This window comes from Sinocyclocheilus rhinocerous, unplaced genomic scaffold (genome assembly GCF_001515625.1).
Source record: "Sinocyclocheilus rhinocerous isolate Xijiao unplaced genomic scaffold, SAMN03320098_v1.1 scaffold344, whole genome shotgun sequence".
NCBI lineage: Eukaryota > Metazoa > Chordata > Actinopteri > Cypriniformes > Cyprinidae > Sinocyclocheilus > Sinocyclocheilus rhinocerous.
In genome coordinates, this window is record NW_015627959.1 from 339,053 (window position 1) to 359,351 (window position 20,299).

Below are 20,299 nucleotides of genomic sequence, written 5' to 3' on the forward strand. Positions count from 1 at the left end.
CTATAACGTATAGAGTGTTGTTGTTATTTGATTAAAGTTAGTCAGGAATTAAATGAAGGTGAAATATTTATTCTGCCGTAATATAAAAAAAAAACTGCAACAGACCTGTCAATATTATCTGATGAGTACAATCAACTTCGCTTAGAAACAGATATACCACCCCAACCTATACTAGAGGTTGCAACCATTTCTTTAATATGGGGGAGTTTAGGTTTCTATTTTTTCATAATTCAAATAATTTCCCACCAGCAATAAAACCAAAATTAAATGTTATAAAGCAGGTGGGTTCGAACAAAAATGCCCATCGAAGTATTTACAAGTTCTGAATTACAAGTGCACTGATTGTCCGGCCGCAGGTCCTCCCCTAGCGTCTGAGTGAATGGTATCGTCTGGAAGAACCTCTACTAGAGAGGGAGAGCGCGAGCGCTGCTTGTGAGAGGACAGCGCTCATCAGCGGGAATGGAGGAGACCGTTCGCTTGCTCTTCGACAACCAGGAGCCGCCGACGCTGGACAGCAACGGAGAGAGCAGCAAACCGCCACAGCCGCGAGGGTGAGGGAGTGAACAGACTCGAGAAAGAAGTAACATTTCCAGAAATGACACTGACTTTAAAGCTCAGAAACGTCTGCCAGATATAATGTCACTTTTATGTTAACGTTACGACAAAATTATAGTAGTGACTGAAGTTTTTAAAATAGTTGTAGATAAACAATAAGGTAAACAAAGCTAAAGAAATGTTTTATTTATTCAGTTATGAAGTTAAGTTGTTCTTTATAAAAAACGTTATTGCTCTGTTGTCACTGGAATCAGGTGTGTGTGTGTGTGTGTCATTTAAATGACAGTGACTAACGTTACCAGTGTAACGGATAAATTTTCAGTTTAAAAAATAATGCAGAATGTAGGGTTTAATCACTATTAACTCTGAATAAACAATTGACGTGTGAGAGAGCGTGTGTGTGTGTGTGTGTGTGTGTGAGATTGCGTGTGTGCCTGTGTGTCATGGAGTGTATGTGTGAGTGTGATTGCGTGTGTGTCTGTGCCACGGAGTGTGTGTGTGTGTGTGTGTGTGTCTCACAGGGAGAGCGTGTGTGTATGATTGCGTGTCTGTGTGTCACAGCGAGAGCGTGTTTGTGTGCCTGTGTGTGTGTGTGTGTCTCACAGGGAGAGCGTGTGTGTATGATTGCGTGTCTGTGTGTCACAGGGAGAGCGTGTTTGTGTGCGTGTGTGTGCCTGTGTGTGCGTGTGTGTGTGTGTGTCTCACAGGGAGAGCGTGTGTGTATGATTGAGTGTCTGTGTCACAGGGAGAGTGTGTGTGCGTGTGTGTGTGTGTGTGCCTGTGTGTGTATATCTGATAGAGTGCTGTGTCGGCATCACGCCGCCAGGATGCTAGAGAGAGAGTGCTTGCGTGTGTGTATGTGAGGGAGTGCATGAGAGGGAGGGAAAGACAGTGAGTGTGCATGATAAAGACAGACACAATATGCTGGTGTGTATGTTTGTGAGACTGTTTGTGTGTCTGTGTGTGTGTACCTGGTATTCCCTACATTATGGGACATTATACCAAATGTACCCACAAGGATAGTAATACTGGTCATTTTTGACCTTGTGGGGACATTTTTTTGGGTCCAATGAGGAAAACAGCTTATAAGTCATACGGAATTAAGTTTTTTGAAAATCTTAAAAATGCCAGTAGTTTTGTGTGAGGGGTAGATTTAGGGTTAGGGGATAGAAAATACAGTTTGTACAGTATAAAAATCATTGTGTCTATGGAAACCCAAAATGTGTGTGTGTGTGTGTGTGTGTGTGAAAGGGGGAAGAGTGTTTGACAGTGAAAGTGTGAGACAGAATGAGTGTGTGATTGCATGTGACAGTAGATAAAAGGTGTGTATATGTGAGAGAGTCTTGGTGTGTGTGTGCTTAGGTTGTGTCTAAACTATACGGGGGCCAAATGTCTGTTTGAAGACAGGAAAACCTGAAATCACCTACATTGTGAGAACCAGACAACACTTGTCGTGAGAGAAACGGCTTATTGTATATACTAAATAATGAAAATATAAAAACATAGAAAGGTTTCTATGAGGGCAATGTTTAAAGGTCCCATGACATGCTTCTTTTTGGATGATTTTATATATGCCTAAGTGGTCCCTAGTACTGTATCTGAAGTCTCTTTCCCGAAATTCAGCCTTGGTGCAGAATTTCAGCCACTACGAGCCAGTCCCACAATGAGCTTTCCTTAGGACGTGCCATTTCTGTGTCTGTAGCTTTAAATGCTAATGAGGAGGAGAGAGGCGGGGCAAGGTGGAGGGTGGGTGTGTGTGTGGCCTTAACCAGCTTAAAAAACCTCATAAAGTGAAATTTTCATGCCATGGGACCTTTAAGGTTAGGTGATCAAAAATATCATTTGCTCAGTATAAAACAATGGTCAATGGAAAATCCCCCACTATGATAGAAAAACACGTGTATACATATGTGTTTGGGTGGGGTGGAGTGGACCATCTAAAAGGTATTATTGTCAAGGTGTGTATGTTTGTCAGGAGAAAGGTGTGTGAGAGTGTACACATGGTACTGAAGAAGATGTGCATTTTAAATGTGAGAAGAGAGTGTGTGAAGTCCGTTGATGTGTGTGTGAGTGTGTGATGTGTGTACGTGAGAGACCGGGGAAGTGTGTTTGAGCACACGTGTGTTACTGAGGGGAGGAGGGAATGTGAGTGTTTGTGAGAGAGAAAAGAGAACAGCAGTGTTTGGGTCAGTATGTGTTTATGTGTAATCACTGGGAGTTATGCGTGTATAAAGCCAGTGGATAACTGAAAGTGTGTGTCTGTGTATTTAGGGGTTCAAGAACGCAGTGCTGAAACCCTATTGTAATTGTTAGAATTTTTTTTATTATTATTATTTTTCTCCGCTAAAACTGATCGTGCAGACCAAACCGTAAGGCGTAGAGAGATGAAACTTGGCCAGAAGGTAGAGCTCCCTGCTTGAACCCCGGTCATTGCTGCTTGCAGCTATATTTGTTGATTGTGTTTGGTAGGGAGAGCTGGATGAACAGGTTGTATATGTGTTTGTGACAGAGCAAGGAATAGATATATTTATAGAGAGAGACAGGGCAGGTATAGAAAACGAAGAGATTTTATAATGCGCATTGTGTGTGTAGCCTGTATATATCTTTTGAAAGGGAGTGAGACAGCTTCACTGAAGCTGTTTGAAAGAAAAACCTGAACGGAGGAGTTTTCAATTAACTCTGAGCTGATTCAGAGGAAATTTTTATTACTCAGAGGTTGCTCTTTCATAGTTTAGGAGACTTAATGGATTTGTTTAATCGAGATATTAACTTTGTCTAATATGTCTCTCTTAATAATCCGATAGAGAAATAAAAATGGACCCAAATGAAAATTTACAAGACAATTGTTGACATACAGTAAGAGTACAGAGCTACAAAATTGATGTGGATAGCTCAGATCTGATTATCTGAACCTGGAAGAATTTCATGAAAAATGTTTGAAATCATATTGATAATTTGATTGCAGACAGCACGTTTGTATGAACAGTTATGATCGAGGTTTTTGCGAAGTCGAGTGACAGTCTTGGGGCTGGTTTTTGCGTTTAGAAAAACTAAAGTGTGGAGATGCGTTTTAATTTTTTTTTAACTTATTTTAACTTAAATGCTGCATTTTTAGAACACTGTGTCATGTGTGAGATGCTGTGGAAGATGCGAGCGCAATGGTCAAGTCGTCCATCTAGCACATGTTTACTAGAAAAACAATGGAAAAGCAGTGGAGTTGAATACAAAAACACTCTATGTGTGAACAGCCCCTTAATCTGTATGTCCAAGTATACAAGATACAATGTGTAATCGAAAATTTGATACAAACTGCTAGAATACCTTGCTTTTGTTGCATGCCACTTCTGTCTTTTGGAGCACAAGGACAAAGCAGAAGCAAACTGCAGTCCACTTATAGGGATCGTTCATCCCAACATGAAAATTCATGTCGATTAAAATCTGTACGACAAATTTGAAAAGATATTTAGAAATTTGTTTTGTTTTTTCCGTGCAATGAAAGTCAATGGGGTCCAATGTTGTGTGGATGCCGGCATTCTTGAAAATATCTTATTTTGTGAAAGAAAGTCATACATGTTAGAACTGATATGAAATTATGGCAATTTTCATTTTTAGTTGAACTGTCGCTTTAACGCACATTCATGTTGGAGAAAGCCGATCTACAATCATACTCCGATTTCGTGAAAAGTGGTACGATTTCCTTTGGCTAAAGCATTTATTGTTAAAAATAAAAAATAAAAATTATTATAGCTTCAAACTTTTAAAAGTGCATGTAAATGCACTTGTTAAGATCTCTTTTGAAACTCTAGATTGAGATACTTATTGGGGTCTTTTTCTCTGCCGAAACATCTGAGAAGCAGGAGACTTGAGTATATTCTCCATTAAATCTCACTAATGTCTTGGAGAACTGAGATATTAACAAGATCTGAAGTGATGGACAGTTGGTTAAGTGTGGTAGAGTAGCATTAATCCGATTGTAGTGCGCTCGCATGTTAGAAGTGAGTAATTTTTGATGTGTTAAAATAAGTAGTTTGAGTGACAGATTTGTGTGACAAAAAAGTGTGTGTCTGTTTAAGAGAAAGACAGAGAGAGTATGTTGTGATGAAAAGCGAAGGGGAGGGAGCAAGTGTGTGTGAGAGAGAGTGAGAAGCGAGGCTCTGTGTGCGTGTGTGTGAGCAAGGCAAAGGCTAGTGTGTGTGTGTGTGTGTGTGTGTGTGTGTCTGAGAGAGAGAGAACGAGAGAGGAACAGAAGAGGGGAGGGTGTGTGTGTGTGTGTGCGTGAGAGGCAGAGAGGAGGGAAAATGGTGAGGAAATGTGTGCGTGTGTGTGTGTGTGTGTGTGTGTGTGCGCATGCTTGCAGGTTTGAAACTGAAAGAGAAGGGGAGGGAGAGTGTGTGTCTTGGAAACAGAGAGAAGACTGTGTGTGTGTGTGTGTGAGAGAGAGAGAGAGAGAGAGAGAGAGTGTGTGTGTGTGTGTGTGTCTGAGGTGTGTGTGTGGTTGAGTGAGGAGGGGAGGGTGAGTCTATGTGTGCTCATGAAGCAGAGCGGTGGGTGTGTGTGTGAGAGAGAGAGTGTGTGTGAGAGACAGATAAAGGAAAAGAGAATGTGCTTGTGTGGAACTGTGAGAGAAATTGTGTGTTTTTATGTGTGTGTGTGTGTGTGTGTTTTCTAGTGGCTCACTGTGGAGGGGAGGGTGAGTGTGTTTGTGCTCTAGAGGCAGAGAGAGGGCGGGTGTGTGTGAGAGAGAGAGAGAGAAGTGTGTGTGTGTGAAAGAGAGAGAGCGAGGACTAAAGAAGACAGACAGTGTGTGAATGTTTGTGCATCTGTGTTTCTGTGAAAGACAGAAGTAAGTGTGTGTGTGTGTGTGCGTGTCTTGAAGAGAGGGAGTGTTTATGCATCTACTTTATGAAAGAGGAAGGGAGTTTGTGTGTGTGTTGTGTGTGTGTGTGAATATGCAGTGTGTGTAGGCGGATATGTTATATGTTGGAGGAGGAAGACTGTAGATTGTGTGTGTGTGTGTGTGTGATTTATTTGTGAGAATGAATAAGGCTGAGAGTGTTTTCAACAAAGGTTTGTGTGTGTGTTGATTGCATGAGTGTGTGCATGTCTTCAGACTGAGAGCCTGCATATGTATGTTTACATTATTCAAACGTGTGTGTGTGTGTGTGTGTGTGAGAGAGAGAGAGAAAGACAGACAGAAAAATAGTGTGTGTGCGTCTGTGTGTGTGTGTGTGTGTGTGTGTGTGAGTATCTTCAGAGAGAATGCATTTGCTGCAGACTTTGTGTACATGTTTTTGTATGTGTGTGTGTGTGTTTGTCTGAGAGAGACAGAGAATATGAGACTCCGGCTTGGTTATTTGAGAGAGTGTGAGTGAGGGAGTGTGTGTGTATGTGAGCTTGAGATGGAGGAGGGGTGAGTGTGTGTGTGTGCATGTGAGCTCAGCTGAAGAGAGGATATGTGTGTGTGAGTGTATGTGTGTGTACGAAGGCTTTTAAAGGGTAGGGTGTGTTTGCATGTGCGTGAACACATATGTGTGTGTCTATCTGGGGGGTGGTGTGTGTGTGTCTGTTTATGCACTTGTGAACTTATAAAGAGAGGTGTGTGTTTTAATGTGTTCTTGTGCACACGTGTGTCTTTCTGCTTGCACATGTGCATTTATAATTTGACTTGTTTGTGTGTTGTTATAAGTGGAATGGGATTTTGCGTGTGTATCCGTGAGGGAAAGAAGAAAAAAGAGAGATAAACAGAGTCGAGATACACGAATGAAAGGGAAACAGATTTTGCCTTGTGGAATGAGGAGGAATTAAAAGCATGTACGTTTTGCAGTGTATTGACTTGGAAAATGAGTTACACAAGTGTGTGTAATAAGATTTACTGACAGGCTGGACAGGAGTATGTCCACAGAAAACAGAGACTGTTATTCAAATGGATCTCAATGGAACTTGTGGAACATGTACTCATAGTCGAATTTGGAAACGCACTGGTAAACCACTGAATTACAATAAAAGGAGAGCAAATGAGCATGTGTGTTAGGATTCGACAATATGGATGGTGCAATGGCCCAAGGCTAGTGTAAGAGAGTTTTGGGCCCATTGACTGAAATGTCCCTTGCCTCATTGGCACATAGCTTATGTGTTCTTTGAATTCAGCCAAGAGGTCAATCTGTGACATTTAAGGAGCAGTCACATTTCCCTACACAGATTTCACTTATGTTCAAGTTGGTCATAGTGAATTCTGTGTGAGCTGTGTTTCATATATCTCTATGCTCTTGACAATAGACAGTGCTTTTTTTGCCTGCAAAATTTCACCAAATTTCACTAATGTGACCACACTTTTAGACCGTCTATTAATTCTCAACAACGTGACTAGGGCACACTAGAGGGGCTCAGTAAACTTCCAGGGGGCCCCAGTAAGTTTTAACATTTTTAAAAATTCAAGTAATATTTAATTAAAATAAAAAAAAAAATAAAAACACTAAGAATAAAGATGAAATGACTTTAAACTGACATCATGTATATTAAGTTTTTTTTTTTTTTTTTTGTAAAACAAAAGTACCAGAGGTACATATACAGAGTAAGTACCAGAGGTACAGCCTAGAATAGAAAGGCCATTGAGCATTGTCTCGGACAAAGGGGAGGCTTGAAAAAAGTTAGGAACCACTGCTCTGTTGGTTAAATGTGTTTCATTATGCAAATTCACAGGTTAGAGTTCACCAGACTTCTTCTTTTGTCATCTGTGTGCCAAAGTTTAAGACAAAATTACTTTGGATGAGCTTGCGCATTTAATTTTCTCACATTTGTAGGCATATGAAGGAAAGTGAATGAAGCATGAAGTCTACTGTTACTGTGGCTTTGAATTGGTTTAATAATTATAAATAAATAGATAGAATATAGCAGTTTTTTAACCGGGCATGCTGAGTGATAAGACCTAAGAAAATATAGCTGGTTTTCCAAGTAAAAACCGCCAAATAACGTGTACACGTAGTTACGTTATGATACGTAATCTGAGGGTGGGGAGATGGGGAGATAGAGGGGGGGGATTCCCCCCGCTCTCTATGTCTCTGCATCTGCTAAATGATTTTTTTTTATTCCCAGTGAATAGGAGTTAAAATTCCCACCCAGGTGACACTACTCCAATAACAGACCATGCAAAATACCAAATATTAAATATAAAATATAAAAATATAATATTTTATATAAAAATATTGCAAAGTAACGTTGCAACCTTACAAACAATAATAGAATCAGAGAAGGACTTTAACTAGGGGTGCTCCGATCAGGATTTTTGAGGCCGATGATAGAAAGCAGTATCTGCCGATACCGATCACTGATACCGATCTTTTTAAAGCCTTCTTTTTATCATTTATAACTATTTATAGTGATACTCCAATCAGATTTTTAGACATTTATTCAGGGCCTGAATTTCATTTTTGAAAATGGGGTGAATTCCCCTCTTAGGTGACTCTTGTGAGAGGGGAAGCAGCCATCAGCTTGAGATCGTTTTTTTGAGATCGGCCTTTAAGAGACCGCCGATCGATCATCCCAACGTGATTATCGGCCGATAGTGATCGGTAGCCGATCAATCGGAGCACCCCTAACTTTAACTGTAAGCGACACGAGCATACGTAAAACAAACGGAACAATATGATGTTTGTTATTATTGAAATTTTATATAGCCCAAGTTTTTATAAAAAAATTTTTTTATTTCCCACTTAGGCAATAACATATATATTCAACATATGTTGTCTATGACCAAAAATGTGCCCGAAGCGTGAATCCGTATGCAGAAAGGCATGGAAAACAAATAACGCCTTCTATGGAGCCACTAAAGGGTCATGGTTAGCCGCTTGCTAGCGGTAGACTGTTACATTATGAAAGTTCACTTACCACATACACAGAGTAAGGAGAGATGGCTGATTGGACAATGGTGAATGATTTGCAGATACTGAGCACCACTGACAAATATCTAATCTTGTCAAATGTGTGGTAGCGGCAGTACTGGTCCGTAGTATAGAGTCCGTGTGATCGCGAATCTCGAAAGTGAAAGTGAAAGTAAAATGATAGCGCGCATTCGAAAGCGGTTTCAATGCCCTGCATATTAGTATATACTCCCTGATGCATGCAATTTATACAGTATAATTACCCAATGATATAATTGCGAGAGAAAGTATTAAAATATTTTTTATCCTCCCATCCCGTAAGCTATTTATTCCCTTTAGGGGTACTGTAGTACACTTAATTTCCTTTCTGAAAACGGAATTGGGATGCGGCGGATTACGGGGGGTATGGGGGGGGTCACGATGCCGGCTCAACATCGTGATGTCTGTCAGGCATCGGCGATGGACGATGGCATCGTCTATCGGCCCAACCCTAATCTCTACACTTGTCTAATTAAGCATTCACAGTTGCATCTGTGGAATGATCAGATGATTAGATGATTATGATTAGATTAGATCATGATTAGATCAGTGTTATGTTAGAATCTGTACATATATACCCTGTTGAAAAAAATGGCATATGCTGGTTAGGTATGTTTTGAATCATGGCAACTGGTTTGACCTGTTTTAAGCTGGTCTTTAGTTGGTCATGAGCTGGTTTAAGCTGGTCCTGAGCTGGTTATGGGTTGGTTTAAGCTGGTCCTAAGCAACTAGCTCCTGCTCAGGATCAGCTCATAACCAGCTTAAACCAGCTCATGATCAACTAAGGACTAGCTTAAACCAGCTCAAACCAGCTGCCATGCTTCAAAACATACCTAACCAGCATATGCTGGGTTTTTTTAACAGGGGATTCCACCGAACTGATTCTTCCCCTTGAAGGAGAGTGAATGCACAGTGGATTAATTACTGGAGTTTGCTAAGATGAGCATTACATTATATTTCTGATGTGCTTGATTCAGATGTGATCATGATTCAGATCAGTTGATAGGCTTCATTTAGTTAAGGTATAGAAGATTAATTGTATAGGTAGCACTATTTTTAGTAACATAGGCACTTTAAACTAGTCTTAATTAAACATGTTTTCCTGCCACATGTTTTTCATTTATAGACATAAGCAAAATTGAACAAGATTTGTGCTGTGATTTCCATTGATCCACTGACGTATCCAGGTTATTGATTTGTCTGTGATTTATGATTTGTTGCTGATTAAGTTGGTCAGGCTGTCCGTTTAATGTGATGTGTGTGTGTGTGTGTGTTTTGTAGACGTGGCTGTGGAAGGAAAAGGAAAGGGACACCAGTAAAAGTGTGTGACAGAGTCTTTGCTACAGAGGATGAGGAGGAGAGCATGTCTGAGAACAGCTATGGACCAGAGAAAGGTGAAGTGTGTGTGCTTTTAGCCTTTTTGTTACTTTAATTGATATGTAAGAATAAAGATGCAGAAGTTACCAATAGGAGTACAGTAGGGTCTTTGGAATTGAGAATTCCAGCTGAATTACGTTTCAATGCCTTTTTGAATTTTGAATTAAAGCACACAGAATTTTAAAGAATGTTTAAGAATTTCCTATTTAAATTTAATACATTAAATAATAGATTGGATATTTTAATTGAAATTTAATTAAATAGTAGATTTTATGCATATTATAAATCTTAAAAAAAATTAAAAGAACACTTAATTTCCCAGAATGCTCTAATTTAGTTGGAGGTCACATGATCAGTCTTCTTAGATACTTTAGTCAAGCAGGAATTCCTGCTTGCCAACATCCAATGATTTAATCAATGTAAGTGTGAATGTACCTTAACTCATCGAAGTAAACATCATGACTTCACATTGGAGCACATTGTACATGTGTATGTGTCAGAGAAAGTATGAGTGTGTAAATAACTATGTGAGATCCTATTATATCTGTTTCAGGTGATGGTCATGAGGACAAACACAGAGTGCCTGCTGCTGATGGACCATACTATGAAACTCAATCTGCTCAGCTCTGGTGAGTGAGTGACTGAGTGTGTGTGTGGTCTGAGTAGAGATACTGCATGAGTGTGTCTGTGTGTGTGCTAGGAAGAGATAGCAAGTAATTGTTTGTTGTGTGGTTGAGAGATACTGTTGTGTGCATATGGAGGTGGGGGATTTCTGGAATGCAAGCTCTGTGTATGTGTTTATTGCAATGTGTTTATTATCATTGGGCCAATGAGAGAAAGTGTGTGCATGTTTGTGTGCATTTATCATAGTGCGTTGCTGGGCTTATGGTACGTGTGTGTGTTTGTATCTGTTTATTGCTGTTTAGTCATAGTGCCGACAGAAATATATGTTTATATGTATCTCTGTATATAATGATGACGTGTGGGGGGCAACAGTGTGTTCTGTAATTATAAATTAATATTTATTTATGACGTTCGTCCTGGTTGGGAATGTATGCCAGGCTTATACAGGCTTCAGAGCTGATGGTTAATCTTTAGATAAATATTTCAGCAAGTATATGTTAGCACAAACGAAGTAGCAGCAACTAGCTATAAACAACCTGTTTGTGACTCAACACTATTTATCTGAATCCAATTCTTAATAATGTGGAGTTCACACCAAACGGGACATTTTGATTTGTCGTTATTAATGTTAATAATCAAAGGTGTAAGAGCTGAGACAGCATGACTGCATGACATGCATAAGTCTGCCGCTCCGTGGCTTAGAAAATAGGGTCTGCAAGATTTCCCAGCTGTGATGTGGTTATCTCTATCAGTTTTGTTTGCTGTATTGCTGTCTGATGTAGTTTTCTCTCATGCAGTGTGAGTGAGGAGGGCTCTAGCAGAGGGAGGGGGGCCGTCTCATACCCCCCACCACCAAACTGCCGCATTCGTGAAGTGCACTGTGGAAATCAAGTGCGACTGACTGTCATAGCGATCTGCGACATCGCTAAGGGGGAGGAGATCACTGTGGATTACAGTTTGACCGAGTGGGGAGAAAACGCTATGGTAAGTGTAACCATGACAATGGCTAGCACATCTCAATGCTTTGAGCTCCTTTTGCATTTAGTGTTACTAATAGTATGCAAATTGTTGACAGTTTATAATTTAGATGTGTTTGTGACATGAGTTTATATGCATATGATGTTTGATTTATTGATGTGTATGTATGAGAGTGTTGTGTTGGAGGGACTTTATTACTCTTATGTCACATGGTTGAAATATTTTTTGTAATGATGTTGCATCCCTCTCTCAGGGTTTCCATGGCACTGTACCTCCTAGTAGCTTTGATTGCAGCTCAGACCACGAAAGCAACATTAAGAAGGTAAATATGCATTACATTTTTACGAATACACTTATAGACACACCCAGTTACCAAACAACAGTCATTTTCAGGCCTCTTGCTGAATATCCTGTCCTAATGAAATGATTGCTGCATCCCTTGCCATCAGTGTAAACATACCATACGCATAAGCACAACAGCACACCAATATCTCCTGCATTTTCCTCTCCATATTGTTTCATCCAGTAATCTCAGACATACTCGTTTAAAGGGGTCATATGATGCTGCTAAAAAGAACATTATTTTGTGTATTTGGTGTAATGAAATGTGTTTATTCCTCTTGGAATTGACCCTATGACTTGTAAAGTCATTATGAAAAATTTACCCTATTCACTTTTTAAAACACTTTATTGGTTTCTGTGCATATTTCCTCAATCTTTGTTATTTCAAATAAAAAAGTTGGCATTGTATCATCTTGCTCCACACCTTTTTAGCCGGCGTCCTTTAAACGAATTGTTCAACCATTATTTTAGGGTATTGGAAGTAATTTTCGAAATGCCTTTAAAAAAAAAAAACTATATAATTAACAACATGCAAATTAAAAATGTAATAACTTAAGACAACAATGAATACGTTTACATGCGCATGAATAATGCGATTATTTCCAATAATCAGAGTAAGGACTTAATCGCATGATGATGTTTACGTGTCAAGAGCAAAGCTCTTCACTCCCATTTACTGTGTACATGCTATTTTCATTATTTGTTTTCGCTAAGAATTGTGGTTATTTTTTATTACCGCCATTATTCACATACCCCACTGCACAGCACAAATATGATGGGAATTCACAACAGAAATGTGATGGCAATGCTATTTCAGTTGGGTTTGCCTATGCTGTCGTCGCGTTCTACGCACTGTCTCTGGATGAGGGTAAGGAGCAGAGACTGGTGGCAGCGAGTTGTGCTAACAGAGTTCAGCGATTCGGAGTGGAGGGAAAATTTCAGAATGTCACTGGTATCATTCATGGAGCTGTGTGAACGTGTTCATCTCCGTATGAGTCCACAAGAGTTTTCCATTCGTGCACCTATACCACTGGAAATAAATGCGACGTTCTCTCTTCTCCGCCATCGTTTTTAATCTGCATATTGTGCGTGTCACGTCAGTGTGTATGTCACGAGCACATGCGCACTTTGGTCAGAGTGGCAATAATGGGATTAAGGTGTTTACATGCCTGTATATTTCGATTAAAATCGGCGTAGGCCACCTATGTTAATACGATTATGCTTGCTGTTATTATGAGCTTAATCGCATTATTTAGATCGAAGTATTGTGTTTACATGATGTAAAGTTTAATCACAATATTGCCAAAATCTCATTATAATCGCATTAAGAGGGTGCATGTAAACGCACTGAATGGCAATTAATCAACAAGAAATATCATCGTTTAAATAAATCTGGATGCTTCTGGTCAAAAAACCTCTTCAAAGTGAGTGTTGGTGATGTTTAGTAATTTCCTGGTGGATATAATTAAGTTCTGCCCTACATTCTTCACTTTCAGTCATTACACTTAAAAAATTGTCATTTATATATGTTACAGAAGTAAAACGAGCGTAAAGCCTGAATGCAATGCTTTCTGGATTATTCACTCTTTTACAGATCTTAGAAATGCATGTGCTTTTTGTTTCTTAGGAGGAAGAGTCCGACCCAGTTCCACTTTCTGCATCGGAATACCTCACACCTTCCTGGTCTCTCTCTCCTTCCTCCTCTCCTTTGTCTCACTCTGAGCCAAGTGATTCAGACCTTGACTCGGATGATGCCAATGGAGAGACACGCATGCGAATACCTCACCGCCGCAAGAGGCACAAAGCCTTGTCCTCTCCTGCTGCACATGCTAAGAGAAAAGCACTTCAACGACCCCCCAGCCATCCTCCCACTTTTCCACACTCCCTCCTGTCCTCCCCACTGCAGCCCGCTGCTCTCTCCAGACCTGTGTTTAAGTGCCCTCCGTCTTCAGGAATTCCTGCTAATAGTGTCAATGTGTCAGTGGGTCGTGGGCAGAGCACCATGGCACAGAAACAGCGCTGTGTTTACTGTGGCCGTCACTTCCGATCTCTCCCACACCATCTGGATAAACACCACGCCCACCAACCAGACGTGTGCTCTGCCATGGTGCAAGCATGCACCTCTGGTGACCCTCCTTGTGTACAGTCACCTCTCCCATCATCGAGCAAGCAGTCCCAATGCCTTCAAGTGGCTCCTGTGCCAGGTGTGGTGGTGGAAACACCACAGTCACCTCCCTCTTCTTCTTTGTCTCCAGTCAGAAGTAGCCCTGCCCTCTCTAGCCCTATTTACAAAAGTCCTACCCCAGCCCCGACAACTCCGCCCAGAAGAGGAGGTGTTCCAGTGTCTGTCTTAAAGAGGAGCCCACCTACTCCTGCTACTCCTCCCAGAAAAGGACGAAAAACTAAAAAAGATAAAGAGGAGGTGGACATTTTTGAGAAGACAAAAGAAGAGGAATTGCCCACTCCAGTGTTTTTGGACCATGTTAAGGAGTCAGCACCTTCGAAAGAAGAAAGAGAGGACAATGGAGGGAGAGAAGAAGAAAGCGGAGCAGAGGATAAGACCAACCTATCAAGGTCAGACATTTTCAATTGATCTCACAATGTTAAAAACAGTTTCACTGTTAAAATTTATTATCCATTCTCTTTAAATTCACTTAGTCCTCTTGTTCCCTTTTTCTCTTTTCTCAGTTTGCGTCGTCCCCACATGCTCCCACTTCTTTCCTCCCTTTCCTCCCTGGTGTTGTACCTGCGGCGGCTGCAGCACTCTGCCTTTATTTCTCTCTCCCGCTCACCACAGTCGGCTGAGGCATGGCGTCTCCTCTGTCACTCCAGTCTGGCCCTTCTCATCCTTTACAATCGCCGCCGTGAATGTGAAGTCTCCAAACTCACCGTCTCCGAGTACCAGGCCCGCGTCACACCCCAGTGCCCCATCCCTGTGCAATCTGGTGCCCCACCAACTCTTACCCCACTGGAGGCCTCGCTCTCACCCTTCGAGCGGATGGTCCTCCCCCATCTCCCTCGTGTTGGAGTCCAAGGGAAACGTGGCCGCGTACAGCCACTCATCCTCCCACCACACTCTGAAGCCTGTCTGGAGATGCTTTTGCAGACTCGTGCCGGCGTGGGAATTGATCCACAGAACCCCTATGTGTTTGCCAGGCTGTATCATTCGCCAGCCACTCCCCTACGAGGCACAGATTTACTACGTAGTTTGGCTCGTTCCAGTGGTTCTCAGCACCCGCGGGCACTGACACAGACACGCGTTCGGAGGCAGGTGGCGATACTTACTCAACTGCTGTTGTTAAGTGAGGGTGAGGAGGAAGGGCAGCATGGGTCTGCCATACAGCGATTGGAAAGCTTTTTGCAGAAGGAGTATCACGTGACGCAAAGCTGTGCAACCATTGGCCAGGACCCTGGGCTGATGGGTCTGATTGGTCGGGTGGTACTATGCGGAGAGAGAGATGGCATCTTGTTCCGTGGAATGAGTTTACACCACATCTGTCTGGAGTTAGATGGTGAGTGAGTTGTTGTGCCAAGCATATGGCAGGTGTAAATAAAGAGTATTGAACACATCAGTCATACTTATCCTTCCATTTCAGTGTTGTCAGGAAACTCTGCTGACTCGTTGTCAGAGGAGTCAGATGCTGAGCAGAGTAAAGAAAAACCTGAAGCACCATCTCCTGCAACCAGCATTATGATGAAGAAAACCAAAAGCAACAGCAAATCTCCCAGGCCCAAGAAGATGAACGGCAGCTCCCTGCTCTCAACGGGACGCAAAAAGGCCTCAGGACAGCCCAAGATTGGTGAGTCTGATTGTATGACTGTCATACAGTGTGACAATATGCCTTTGCACACCTCAGTTCCAGGGAATGAGGACAGCACTGATGATTGTGACATAATCCATGTTTACATGTGCAATGCATGTACGAGTTAAACCAGGGTTATTTAATTTCATTTTAAATGCTGATAAGTGCAACCTTTGTTAAAACGGTGTAGCTACACTAAGAATAGGAAAGAACATAAATTTAAATTCATCAATAACAAATAAATATCTGTCAGTCCTAAAGGTATTCTTTTTATTGACCTCATTTATATGCACATTATTTTCAATTAAGATATATTGTTGTCAAGCCTTCATTAGGAAAATACAGTGCCCTCCACTAATATTGGCACCCTTGGTAAATATGAGCAAAGGTGACTGTGAAAATAAATCTGCATTGTTTATCCTTTTGATCTTTCATTCCAAAAATTCACAAAATTCTAACCTTTCATTGAAGTAAAACAATGAAAAGTAGGGGGAAAATCTCATTATGAAATAAATATTTTTCTAGTTTACGTTGGTATTGCAACGTCCTTTTCCAGGGCAGTCGTGGCCTAATGGTTAGAGAGTCTGACTTGTAACCCAAAGGTCGCAGGTTTGAGTCTCTGTACCAGCAGGGATTGTAGGTGGGGGGAGTGAATAACCAGCGCTCTCTTCCACCCTCAATACCACGACTGAGGTGAGACCCTTGAGCAAGGCATTGAACCCCCAACTGCTCCCCGGATGCCGCAGCGCATGGCTGCCCACTGCTCCGGGTGCGTGTTCACAGTGTGTGTGTGTGTGCGCACTACTCACTGCTGTGTGTGTGCACTTGGATGGGTTAAATGCAGAGGACACCATACTATGCTACACGTCACGTCACTTTTCCCAAGATAACAGCTCTGCGTTTTCTCCTATAATGCCTGATGAGTTTGGAGAACACCTGACAAGAGATCAGAGACCATTCCTTCATACTGAAACACTCCAGACCTTTCAGATTTCCAGCTCCATGTTGGTGCTCCTTCTCTTCAGTTCACCCCACTCATTTTCTATAGGGTTCAGGTCAGGGAACTGGGACGGCCATGGCAGAAGCTTCATTTTGTGCTCAGTGACATTTTTGTGTTGATTTTGATGTTTGTTTTGGATCATTGTCCTGATGGAAGATCCAACCACGGCCCATTATACGATTTCTAAGAGAAGCAGTCAGGTTTAGATGTTTTATCTGTTGGTATTTGATAGAATCCATGAAGCCATGTATCTGAACAAGATGTCCAGGACCTCCGGCAAAAAAAAAAATAGGCCCACAACATTAAAGATCCAGCAGTCTATTTAATCATGGGCATGGTGTACTTTTTATCCCTGTATGCACCAAACCCATCTGGTGGGTTTGCAGCCCTGTTTTAGTTTCATCTGACCATAGACGCCAGCCCCATCTGAAGTTCCAGTCGTGTCTGACAACTGAATATGCTGGAGTTTGTTTTTTGGATGAGCGAGGAGGATTTTTCTTGAAACCCTCCCGAACAACATGAGGCTGATGAGGCATGATTTTGGATGCTTTAGCTATTTTTTACAGCCACTTTCTATTTTGTGAAGCTCAACAATCTTGTTCTGCACATCAGAACTATATTCTTTGGTTTTACTCCTTGTGATGGATGATTAAGGGAATTTGGCCTTTGTGTTCCTCATATTTATAATCCTGTGGAACAGGAAGTCAATTTCATGCTCCTAGTCACCCTGGTGTGCTAAAAAAAATGTAAATATGAATGGGAATATACTTCAGAGATATTTTACTAAATATTTTACTAAAAGATGCAGATTTATTTTCACAGCTGCCTTTGCTCATATTTACCAAGCGTGCCAATATTAGTGGAGGGCACTGTATGTTTACATGCTCTAAAACTACTGGAATTACAGATTTTAATTCTTTGTGATGCTGTATGCTGTATTTGAGTGATTCTGAACTCAGTAGTTTTAATTAATGTCCCTGACAACAGCAAAATGCTAGCCATATGATGTTGCCCATTCTTATATTGTGTTTTTTTTTTTTTCTGTATTTGTTTACATTTTGTTAAAATATCACTGCCTGATTTGGACATGGATATTCAGAATAAACGGTTTATTTAACCAAGAATTCCAGTTAATGTAGAAATACGGCAGCAGTAATGTATTATCCAGGTATGCCAATATTCTCCAAATTTCTTGTAACCGTCCAGAATATTGGCATACCTGGTTATGTTTATGCTTTTGTGATATAAACATCATATTTATGGGATCATTTTTAGTAAAATGTATACAAGAACATTGTGATTTTGGTGTTAATTACCAGCCTGCAAAGATACAGGCCTGAGACCTTCAGCACAGGGCTAACTCATTGACCTGAGCGTATGTGTATGGCCTGGGGGAGAGTGGGAGTGTAGTGTTTACACAGGAATAATGATTAACATACATTCTCCTCTCTGTCTCAGGTAAACGTGGTGTGCTGAAGCGACCTTGGTCTGAGGCAGAGCGGGCAGCTGTCGAGTCCCACCTGGTGCAAAACATCATGGAGCTGCGTGTGCCGGCTAAAGCGGACTGTGAACGCTGCCTGGAGCTCTGCCCCCTGCTGGTCACTAACCACCGGGACTGGAGGGCTGTGAAATTCTACTGCCACAACCGTATACAGCTGCTCAAGAAAACCCAGCAGAGACAGGGTCCACCCGTCCTGTCCGTCTGCTGAGGCTGTGAATCGGCACGCTGCTGGGAAGGGTCATCCAATAACAGCAGATGTGTAAGGGAGGGAATGTGAGGACGTGCTGAGGGAAAATATTTACATGGTACAGTCACAGTAAACACAGTACAAATGCTTTAATTAATGTGATGTTGTGTGTAATTTGTGTCCAGTGTGTAAAACGGAAAATGGTACCACTCTGGGAAGCAGACTGAAATGCACACTTGTGTACTTTTCCAAAATATTTTTCCAACTATGACGAAGGACACTAATTTTTCTGTCTGTAGATTACCAGTAAGTTTTTCTGTTGCTGGCTTGAAAGTAGATGAACATTTTTGACCAGCTGAAAGTCTGAATGGCTTTGCTCTCCCTTTGGCCATGCCTATATCTCACCAGTGACAAGAGAATCAGGCAGACTGAGCAACTTGTGCCTTGATGGGAGTCAAACCTCAATTTCATTCACATTTGTGAAAATTTTTCTGCTACGTGCAGATGTCATAATTTTTCATGAAATTTGACTGGTTTTTCAAAATGCATCTTTTTCCCCGTTGCAATTCCAGTTAATTAATGCAATTACAAATAAAAATAACATATGGCATCAGAATCCAGTACACCGATTCATATGGATGACATTTATGAAATTTTTTGATGTTTATGCATTATTAATTGTAATTGCATAAACAAAAATGACCAGAACATTCTTCGGAATTCCTCCTTTTGTGTTCCAGAACATGAGTGAGGATTTATTTTTGGGTTCTTTTCACTCATTTCAAACCATTGAAGTTAGCTGTTTGGTAGCTTGTTCGGGGATTGAAAAATAAGCATTTGTTTGTCCTGTAGCTCTAGAAATGGACATGAATGAGTGAGCGGATGATTTTGATTCACTTGTTTGCTTTGTATCCATCCATCAAATCCATATCAGAACTTGAACTGTGTATTGGAAACGCATGATAACCACACATAACACCTCAGTTTATACTCTATACTTTGCTGTTTTGTTATCCTTTGTCCTTTCAAACTTTGCAATATATATATGTTCACACACATATATATTGTCGTACTATTAACAGTGGGATTATTACTATTAAATCTTACTGTAGCAAGTGTTTTTTCCATTTCCACTTCATGTGTATATATACTGAATGTAAATATTTGCAGGAAAAAAAGAGCACGATGTTAATATACCGTAGGCAAGACAAGCTTGTTTTTGTGTTGTCTGTATGTTTTTCTAAGTTGTCTGAAATGGTAATAAAATTTTTTGTTTGTAATTCTAGACTTGGTCTTGTTTATGCAGAAGAGCAGAAAAAAATCCTCACATTTCTGTCCAAAGATTTCAATCTAGTGATGTTCTGTGCTGCATTAATTTTAAATCATCTAATCTAATTTGGTATTGTTGTTCATTACATTTTAAATGGAGCAATTTTTCAATTGTTTTTGTAAGCGCAGTACACAATCTTCCCGTATCTATCACTGTGTCATTGCACTCTGCACTGAAAGGTTTGTTTTTCACAGTTATTTGTTTTGCTCCAGTCAAAAAGGTTTGTTTGCATTAAATGTTGTTGGAAATCAAGTCCCTGCTGTTTCTAGTAGTTGGTCCCCTACAAAAATATCTGTAGATTTATTATTAGCTTACCAGTTTCATTTTCGTGGTTGAATAAGCACTCTGAAGGTCAATTTGTTGTGCAGGCAATAAAAAACATTAAGAACAGAATAGTTAAAGGGTTAGTTCACCCAAAAATGAAAATTAGCCCATAAATTACTCACCCTCAAGTCATCCTAGGTGTATATGATTTTCTTCTTTCAGACGAATCCAGTCGGAGTTATATTAAAAATTGTCTTTGATCTTCCAAGCTGTCTACAAGCTACATTAAAGTGATTATTACCCCCCACCCCCCGGAGCCATATGAGACATTTTTTTATGGATGGGCGTTTTTTATTTAACTTCTTTTGGACTGATGCATGCAACACCCGCTGAGTGCCATTAAACAGCTTGGAAGATCAAAG

General features: G+C 40.8%; 1 protein-coding gene across 1 annotated transcript; it reads left to right on the forward strand.

Moving 5' to 3' along the window:
* Positions 1 to 411: 411 nt before the first annotated feature.
* Positions 412 to 19,502, forward strand: LOC107737095 (uncharacterized). Its single transcript, XM_016548509.1, has 9 exons — positions 412 to 551; positions 9,753 to 9,865; positions 10,402 to 10,477; positions 11,270 to 11,456; positions 11,704 to 11,772; positions 13,420 to 14,366; positions 14,481 to 15,304; positions 15,389 to 15,592; positions 18,054 to 19,502. The coding sequence occupies exons 1-9, from the start codon at positions 460 to 462 to the stop codon at positions 18,302 to 18,304; spliced, it is 2,763 nt and encodes a 920-aa protein (XP_016403995.1). The 5' UTR covers positions 412 to 459; the 3' UTR covers positions 18,305 to 19,502.
* Positions 19,503 to 20,299: the final 797 nt, after the last annotated feature.

Coding starts and splice junctions, on each gene's coding strand:
- LOC107737095 (XM_016548509.1), top strand. CDS start 460: ATGGAGGAGACCGTTCGCTTGCTCTTCGACAACCAGGAGCCGCCGACG. Junction 10,478..11,269: donor ACTCAATCTGCTCAGCTCTG/GTGAGTGAGTGA, acceptor TCTCTCATGCAG/TGTGAGTGAGGAGGGCTCTA. Junction 11,773..13,419: donor ACGAAAGCAACATTAAGAAG/GTAAATATGCAT, acceptor TTTGTTTCTTAG/GAGGAAGAGTCCGACCCAGT.